This window comes from Sinocyclocheilus grahami, unplaced genomic scaffold (assembly GCF_001515645.1).
Source record: "Sinocyclocheilus grahami isolate Dianchi unplaced genomic scaffold, SAMN03320097.WGS_v1.1 scaffold1336.1, whole genome shotgun sequence".
In the NCBI taxonomy this organism is placed as follows: domain Eukaryota; kingdom Metazoa; phylum Chordata; class Actinopteri; order Cypriniformes; family Cyprinidae; genus Sinocyclocheilus; species Sinocyclocheilus grahami.
In genome coordinates this window covers 188,265-198,156 of record NW_015506515.1, presented here as the reverse complement: position 1 = coordinate 198,156, position 9,892 = coordinate 188,265, and the positions used below count along the sequence as shown (strand labels likewise).

The window sequence follows — 9,892 nt, the reverse complement described above, 5'->3', positions numbered from 1 at the left end:
TGGCAGAGGGCCCCCCTCGGCGACGGCAGCAGCTGCACTCCAGGGCAGGATGTACCTGATGGCCTCAGTCTGCTTTGGGCAGCAGAGAACTGCTGGGCAAAGTTCTCCACCGTGTCGCCGAAAAGGCCGGTCTGGGACACATGTGCGTTCAAGACTTGTGTCTTGTCTGTCTCACGCATGTCGGCCAGACTCCTGGACCACCATAGTGGACGTCGCACGACCCAGAGACCGTGCCGTAACCTTCGTCGCTCGTAGCGCGAGGTCCGTCGCAGTGCGGAGTTTTCTGAGAACTTCCGGGTTCTGAGAACCCTCAGTGCCTTGGCCTGGTGCACTTGCAATAACGCCGTAGCGTGTAAGGCGGAGGCAGCTTCTCCACAGGCCGTATAAGCATCGCTGGCCAGTCGAGTACCTACAGACCCGGGAGGGGAGGCACAGTTCTCCCTGCCAGTTGGACACAACTGCATCGCAACCGACCGCTCCACCGGGGGACCCTTGTAACCCCCTAGCTGCACCACCATCGAGGGTGGTGAGGGAGGAGGAACCAGCAGATCGGTTTCTGACAGTAAAAGGTGTGGTCCATGACCTGGTGAGCTCCTCATGCACCTCCGGGAAGAAAGGCACCAAGGCGGGGCGCTGAGAACCAGCGCGGACCACCCCGAGAACCAATCGTGCAACCTTTAGGGCTCGGGACACGGTCAAAGTCTTCACTCGAGCCCTACCCCTACGCGGCCCGGGAAAGCATAGCCATTATTTCTGGATCCGATCCAAGCATTGCTACGGTCCCGGAGGAGAGCAGCGCAGCCGAATCTTCCTCTCAAGAAAGCTCTGGCTCACCCTCCGATGCAGCAATTGACATCTGGTCGTTGGGAGGAGCACCAAAGGATACGGCTGGTACGCTCCTTGTAGAGGGCCCAGCACGTTCCATTGGCAGCTCAACTGGTTGCGGAATGCAAGAGGAGCGATGGTCCCCCGAGGATTGGTCCCTGGAGGGTTTGCCACCACGGTTATCCTCAGACCGCCCGTGCTACTGACTGCCACCATGACGAGAATTAGATTGAGGCAGAGGCAATGGAACTCCACCCCTTTGAGGAAACGGAGCTTGGCCCTCGAGTCCGAGGTGTACATCTTCCCACAATGAGTACATGACTCATCCACAAACGCCACCTCAGCATGCTAGATGCCCAGGCACGTGAGGCAGCGATCGTGACCATCACCCAGCGCCAGGTAACGACCACATCCAGAAATGCCCGGGTGATACGTTGTCTATAGCAAGACCCACATCGTCTTTACAAAGACGTAACGTCAAGTTTGCCACGCAACGTCGTCTTTAAAAAGACGCACCCATGATTGCTCTTTTAGGGAAATAGCTCTTTTAGCGTGCTGAGGCGCACAGGGGAGATGGCCGCCTGCAACACAAACAGGGGGTAGTGCAGCCTGATGTGTGCAACCCACTCGACACGGAAAACCGCCACCGCTGAAGCGCCGTCCGCCAACACGAAGAGCTCTCCAAGAGCGCGCTGAACTCGTTCAGTCTTCTTCTCTCAGTAGAGTAGTCAGGAGCAGAACGATGTGATCGCTTGGCTCCGAAGCGAAAAGCTGAATATGCCCTGCATCTGCTGCCTACTTATACTCATGCTGTGATCAGCGGCAGCTGGATGCAATAATTGCATGCCAATGTGCATTGGCTCGTTTAGTTTACACTCGAAGTAGATTGGTCTCTCTAAGCGAGATCCCAATTCATTGGTCATCCGACGTGACATCGGGAGTGACCGACTGAAAGGGAACAGTGGTTAAGAGCAGTATTCTTGTAGGGCACTTCACATCATGAGCATTACCCTATTGACTAATTACATGCAAACATACTGACTAACGGAGCATGTAAGCTTGACTGGCTGATAGGTAATCAATGAAACCTGTACACTTCACTGATTGTGTACAAATCAATCTCACACACAAGATCAAAAGAGACAATAAATTAACAGGTCAAAAACAATGCATGCACTTTTCTCCTTCATGACATACAAAGGGGATAAAATCACCATATCAGCACAGCTTGTAATCACATAGACAAGCCACATTTGGGATAAGAAAGACCAGGGCTTCGTTCTTCACATTTTGCGTAAACATAATTCTTTTTTAAAAAAGCAACATGTCAGAGCTTCTAATTTTTGTAATTTGTATCTGGCTAATTTGGTTCTTCACAAACACTTCTAGATTGAGTTGAGATAACTTGAGTAGCATTTGGTTGGTGACAATGTTTAAAATTTTATACTCCTATATCATCTAAATATATATATATATATATATAAATTTTGGATCACAAACTTAAATTTATGTTTTTATGTATGGATTGATTGATGATTGATTCATTCATTCTTTCCATATTTGCTCAAACATTATACAAATTATGGGATGATGAGATGAGATGATTCCCTTTCATGGGAACTTCGAACTGCGTCCTCTAGGGGTCGCTATGGGGAACGCCTCGTCGTGACCCGTGTCTGAAGCATACATTGAAAAAACACCAACTCGTTGGCCGGCGACAGCCATGACGTCACTACCGGTGCGACTACAGTATAAATCGGTGCCGGGAGCTACACATCATTCACTTCTTCGTCTGAAGCTTGCGTCCGCAGCATGGCAAGAAACCTAGAGGACGCAGTGTCTCGTTCCCTACTCAGGGAACCATGGTTACATAAGTAACCCGAGACGTTCCCTTTCATGGGAACTTCGAACTGCGTCCTCTAGGGGTCGCTAGGGGGAACGGTATACCCACGCCACCATGCTGAGGGGAATGCAAGCCAGAACCATGGCGAGCACTAAATACCAACTCTACCATATTGCTATGGGAGTCGCCCCTGGGACGTTAGACGGCTGTCAGTAACGTTATTCCCTACGGCCAAAGGCCTAGGCTACATACCCCAAAATACTTACCTGTTAGGGCCAGACTCCTGGGCCCGGGGTAGAGCTCAAGGCTTGGAATCAGAAACAGATTCCTTTAAGGGAATACGACCAAGAGCCTAGAATCATACTAGTCTTGGTCTGTCACACAGGGGCTACCGCACGTTTGTCTTGTGGTGAAGGAACTGTCTCAACAGATCCTTAGTAGCAATACCCTGTTAAGTAGGTATCCAGAGGATACATAGGGGGAGTGGTGCCCAAGGCAGAACCGGGGTTTTAAACCACTCAAAAAGAGCACGAAGTCTTGCGCGTAGCTCTTACCATACAGGATTTTTAGAAAAGTGGGCAAAGCATAACGTGCGCACTTACCAGCTATGTGGATTTTAGAAAAGTGGGCAAAGCATAACGTGCACACTTACCACTTATGTGGATTTTAGAAAAGTGGGCAAAGCATAACGTGCACACTTACCACTTATGTGGATTTTAGAAAAGTGGGCAAAGCATAACGTGCACTACACTTGCATACCGTTCTAGGGGTTCTCGTGGCACCCTGAAAAGGCAGCCTATAGATAAAAATAGCGTATCCCCAGACGCTATATCTACGGCTATAATGCTGGAGTGGCTAGCAGTAAATCTGTAGCTGGGGGAGAACATCCAACTCTCAATGGAGAGGGAGCTCAACCTACAGCATGTTCCCATGGTGGAACAGCTAGCAGTTATTCAGCTGAGGGAGCAACACACTCAGCTCTCAAACCGAGACGGGGCTCGACCTGCAGCAAATATTAATTATATCAGTCCATTTTAAATACATTTTCCACATCAGTCTTTGTAATCTTCAGTGTGAAATCAGTTAATAAAAGTGACTCACCTGTTTAAGGATGCCAGCTGCCATTTCATGACCACAGTCAAAGATCACATGAAACTCTTTCCCTCGTTTCATTTCTTTAAGAAGGGGCTTGGCATCTTTTGTTTCTGCTGGTAGCTGCCGGATTTTTAATCGGATGTTGTAACGAGATGGAGCCTTGATGAGCTCCTGTAATCGAATCAGACCTAAGTTGGAGAGAGAGAGAGCGAGAGAGAGAGAGAGAGAGAGAGAGAGAATATAAATAAGGCTATTACAGAATTACAGGAATAGTTCACCCCAAAATGGAAATTCTGTCATCATTTACTCACCCTGATGTTGAAAGACATTTTTTCTTTCATGGAACACAAATGGACAAGTATCGTTTATATTGTCGCCAAATATTGCCGCAGAATAACCTGCTGTGACAAGTCTGAATGTGACAAATGATATTTGTTTATTATCTTGATTTCATGGAGGAGTGCAGCCTGAGCAATAAGAAAAAGAAAAAAAAAACTCCTTTTGTGTTCAATGAAGAAAAAAAGTCAGATGACATTAAACTCCTAAATGATGACAGAATTGTAATTTGTGTGTGAAGCATTCCTTTAAATGTACAACAGAGCATCAGAAATATCATTTGGAGCCATCTATATAAAAGCTCCATTTCATTTCATTCTTATCTTTCTAATTAGATGAACATAAGAAAGCCATACGGATGGATGTTTAAAGTCATAATATTTTTGGGGAAATGAAATTGTTAAGCTGCATGGCCCCTTGCTATCTATCTCTCTTCTAACTCTCTTGCTCTCTTCTCTATTAACTACTTCCCAGTGAAATGCTGGACACTCCTGTCAATGAAATGCCACCTCCTAATGTAATGAAACATCACATTACTGCTTCAAAAGGTCATCAGCTGAAAAAAAATGATATCTAGGTTGCCCCCAAAATCCCATCGCCCTCATTTACTTCACACAATGGAGGACTTATATCTTCCTAGTTACTCAACTATTCAAGACCAAACAAGAAACCATAGAGTTAGCGTCTTCCTGGATCTATTTCCATAATTTTATGATTCAGAAGGGTGAACCTGCGTTTGCCAAGCCGCACTGCTGCGGACTCTACAGCATTATGTCACCAAAGTGTGGACACAAAAGAGGGCCGCTAGGACTGAGGGTGCCATTTGGAACAAGATCATAATTTGTATTGTTTTTGCTTGCGATGAAATTTTGTAAAATGTAAAAAATTTTTTTACATTTAACGACATTTTCAAAGTGTAATGAAGTGTGTTCAGACTAAATCTGGCAATGTTTCAATATGCTGGTTGTTGTACATATCGCAGCAGTTTGTAGCAGTTCTCTACAATTGTAAGTAGAGACAATTTTTTTTTTCAGTGAACATATGTTGGTATTTTCTTTGCTGTGTCTTGTAACCAACTTAAAGGATTAATGGAAAAACATGTCGTTACCTAAATTTTTGCTTCTATACACAAATGCACTGCAGTTTCCAGCTGAAATGAACACTAGTGGTAGATAACAACCGACAGATTGTTGTTTTTCACACAATTTATGCTTACGGTGTTGATTATTGATCAATAAAAGCTTATTTTCGAACAATACTATGTTATTATGACCTCAAAAAAGTGGCGCATCATTTGTAAACTAATAGATTTTGGTGTTTGCTTCAGATAACTAGCTCCAAATGTATGGCTTTTTTGGCATACAGTTGTAAACTTGCTCAGTAGCTCACCTGGTACAGCATTGCACTTGTGTATGAGTCCCGTGAAACACGAGTCATAAATAAATGCTCAAAGACTGGTAGAAGCAAGCTAAAATGGCATGAATACATCACCAAATGTGTTTTTTTTTTAATGCACTGCAGTTTCCAGCTGAAATGAACACTAGTGGTAGATAACAACCGACAGATTGTTGTTTTTCACACAATTTATGCTTACGGTGTTGATTATTGATCAATAAAAGCTTATTTTCGAACAATACTATGTTATTATGACCTCAAAAAAGTGGCGCATCATTTGTAAACTAATAGATTTTGGTGTTTGCTTCAGATAACTAGTTCCAAATGTATGGCTTTTTTGGCATACAGTTGTAAACTTGCTCAGTAGCTCACCTGGTACAGCATTGCACTTGTGTATGAGTCCCGTGAAACACGAGTCATAAATAAATGCTCAAAGACTTGTAGAAGCAAGCTAAAATGGCATGAATACATCACCAAATGTGTTTTTTTTTTTAAATCTCAAGTTAACACTATTGGTTAGGTGTAGGGTAGGGTTTAGTGTAAGCGGTATGTTCTTGTCAAACACGAAAGAGACTTTTAGCGCCACTCACCACTGAACTGTCACAAAACATACAACAGCCAACGTAATAAAACATTGTCAGATTCCCATTAATCTGTTTCAGATAAAGCTGAATGCACTTTTAGAGCCACTCACTGGACAGCATACAAGAAGCAACATAATACCTCTATTGCAGAAATGTCACCTCAGGCAAGTTTTTCCAATGAGCTTGGGTTGCTTGTCACACAAAGTAAGTAAGTAAATAAATATTCATCTACAAATCAGTTTGTTCACTATTATACAAATATAACTAGCTAACAATTATGTATGTAGTATCAACTTTATTTACTATCCTGCTGAACACAAGACTTTGCTGGTTTAGTGATCTTAACTGGTCTCCTTTTTTAAGGTTGGTTTTAGAGGTGTTTTTGGCCCTTTTTAGCTGGCCAGGCTGGGATACTAGCTAGATCAGATGAAGAACATCTTGGTCAGGCTGGGAGACCTTTTTAAACCAGTTAAGACAAGCTTAAATCAGGATTTCCCCTGACGGGCAAGGGAACAAAACAAGTTCTGCTGAGAGCTAACTGCCATACAATTTGCATGAATAAAAGAAACTTGACCAAGCTGGCGGTTTCGCTGATTTGGCTGGTTGGCCATCTGATCTCCCAGCCTGACCAGCAGACAAGCCCCAAAAACCTGACCAGCCTAAGCATTTTGGCCAAACTGGGAAACCAACCATCTGCCTGCTGTAATGTTTTGTTGTTTGTTTTTCTTTCTTTTTTTACAGCAGGGTTGCAGCTTCTGTATAGCCCTGCACTTGAAATACAGCTAAATGTTTGCTCCTTCTCAGTCAATGAAATTATGATTAACTTATAAAAAAGCTGGTTTTCTTTTTCATCATTGTTATGCACATGTGAAAATGCAAGAACTAAAAGGGCAATAGCCCACCAATCTATACTAATGGGTTATAAAACGTAATACTATATTCAATAATGACATAAAATGAACAACTTTTAAAATGCACACACTGTAGCAGCATAGCTTATTTAATTTGTATGCACTGATCAGATGTTTGTGATAGCTAATATGGCTTCCCGCGGGTCACTATTTGAGGCAGGTTTGCTCTTCAACTCCTTTGCGTAAATGAAAAACTGCATGTGGTGATATTTACTGATTGTGTCTAATACCTTCCAACCGTTAGTTGATTCATATTTAACAAAGCATATATATTTCATCAACTCAAACATTTATTAAAACCCGTCTGGAAGCCCAGTGATAAATATCCATGGAGAGGTTGCATCGTTCAAGTGCTCCCTGCCAAAAAACATGGCCTGTCTGACTTGTAATCCTCTGCGGTTGTCTGGTCCTTCTCCAGAAGAGTGCTGCTGTGAGCTAGTGATGTGAGATGAATGCTGCTTCCCTTTGGCGTTAATTGAAGAGGAACGTGAAAGCTGACTTCTGACTCGAAGCTCTGAACGCTCCAGACAGGAAGGTCAAGGTTAATGTAGCCTTGACTGCATTTATGCGTCACTAAATGTGTAGAACAAATTGATCAAGATTAAAATCAGGTCACAGGCAAGGCAAAATGCAAAGGTTTTACGCTTTGAAGAAACATCTACACCCCCGTTTTCTCATTAATTAACATCAGAAGCATTCTGAGATTCTGAGGAGATTTGAGAACTTCATCCTTTGAGGATAAAAGCCCCTTCTGTTAAGTTAAGATCCGACTTGGCTGTGAAGGAGCAACGAAACCTCACATGAATATCTGTGAGTGGATATCCGATGTATTCTTATGCATTTTGTTCAACTGATTTCACATCAGATGCTGGCTCTTTTAACATTAGCCTGCCTTTTCGGAGAAAAAAAACTCTTTAAAGGATTTGGCTGGAATGAAATTATCTTTAGGTTAAATTAAACTATCATTTTACCTCAGGCATAATCGTCCACTCGTTTAAAAGAGCATTATTAGTTTAAATTTAGCACATACGCAGTGAAGAGGCTCAGATTACAATGGTTGCATTAAAATGATATTAAGACTATGTATTATTCTGTAGCAATAAATATGGCAGTTATCAAAGCAATTATTAGAGCAATACAGCAAAGCCCTAAAAAATGATGCCTGTTTGGAAACATGGCACTGCAGCTGTCTAAACAATCTCGTGGCCGCTGTTAGAGCATATGATGGGCTACGAAAAGCACCACTGGATTGGTGCACTCAGGAAGAATAAATTGAAACGGATGAAATGGTTTGATGAACGCAATTTTCTTTCTTGTGCTGATGTATTGCATAGCCAATAGCCAATGTGAGGGTGGCCCAAAGGTCTCTTTTTCTAGAAGGTATTTTATTATTCCCCCCAAAAAAATGGATACAACTTCTAAAAAGTCATAAAATATTTCATATAACTCATGGGCCATATTTCACGTCCTCTCAAGTCCTACAATAGAAGCTCACGTTAACTGTATAATACTGTGAATGAGATTTGAGAGCTATACAGCAAAAGTCAAGATTTTTATTGAATTACAAAGTAAATAGTCTGTTCCTTACACAAAACCACAAAAACAAACGACTTCCAATCGACTGCATTATAAGACTGGGCGATATGAGGAGATATATATATATATATATATATATATATATATATATATATATATATATAGTATTATATGTTGTGTACTTTATATTGTATAAAGTGTCTATCTATAGAGATTTTGCTATATCGTTCATATAGTTGTATGCAAATCTGCACACTACTAAAATGTATCGACACATTGGAGTGATAAAGAAACATATTAATGAGAAAATAAAGCATAGGATAAGGATCCATGTGATATGGTAGGATAATATATTAATGTAATTATTTAATTCATTGTGAAGACTATGCATCGTAGTTCTTATACCTGAACACTACTTATAGACCTACCTGAAAAAGGTAGAGCATTATAATAATTTCATTAGCACTCTTGTTTTATTGTATTTGTCCTATTGCTTTGTTTTTTTGGTTACACTTTATTTTGATAGTCCACTTTAGACATTCTATTAACTATAAGTAACTTTGTAACTACATGTCAACTACATGTCAACTAATTCTCATTAATTTGCATCTACATGTCTACTAACTCTCAGAGTAGATTAGGGTAGGTTTAGGGTTAGTAGAATAAGTTGACAAAGAAAGTGTTAGAAGATATTAAGCAGACAGTCTACTCATACTCTACTAACTGCTAGTTGACATGTAGTTGCAAAGTTACTTACTGTTAATAGAATGTCTAAAGTGGACTATCCAAATAAAGTGTTACCGTTTTTTTTTCTTAAAATAAAAGAATACAATAAAACAAAATAAACATTTTGGACCAGTTTTTGCAGGGTAAAGTTGCTGAAATACAAGGTCTATCATTTTGCACATATTTTAATTATTTTATTTATTATTATGTCTACTGTATTATCCGAGCTGTGAAGTTAGAAAGTGATTTCACACTAAAATAATGGTATGGGGAACATTGCTTATGTCTTGTCGCTATACCTTTAAAACGGTGAGTATTTTAATGTTTACAGAATGGTACATAGAACACACTGATGGCATGTCATGTCTGTGCGAACAGGGTGCACAGAGGTATGCAAATACATATGTTGACAGGCAGGTAGGAATATTCCTTTACGACTATGTCACAGTGGTCATTTATGAGTCTTTTCTTTTGGGGCATTAAATAACTTTTTTTTATCTTTTCATTGCATGTCTATTTGTGAGCACTGTTCCTCTCTGCTGATGCGGTATGTCCATGAATGACTTATGCATAACCTATTAATGTGATTCCCTTGACACATTTAATAATTTAACAGCATTTGTTTTCTGCAATGCAGACAC

The 9,892-nt window shown here is 41.3% G+C and overlaps 1 protein-coding gene across 1 annotated transcript in view; it reads right to left on the bottom strand.

The window, feature by feature from the left end:
- The window catches only part of LOC107569343 (glutamate receptor ionotropic, kainate 2-like), a gene marked incomplete at its 3' end in the record, with an annotated part of 118,514 nt that overhangs the window by 61,322 nt on the left and 47,300 nt on the right, over positions 1–9,892 (bottom strand). Inside the window, exon 5 of the mRNA XM_016255418.1 lies at positions 3,770–3,951. Within this exon, the coding sequence (XP_016110904.1) occupies positions 3,770–3,951 (182 nt within the window). The remainder of the gene's footprint in view (positions 1–3,769; positions 3,952–9,892) is intronic.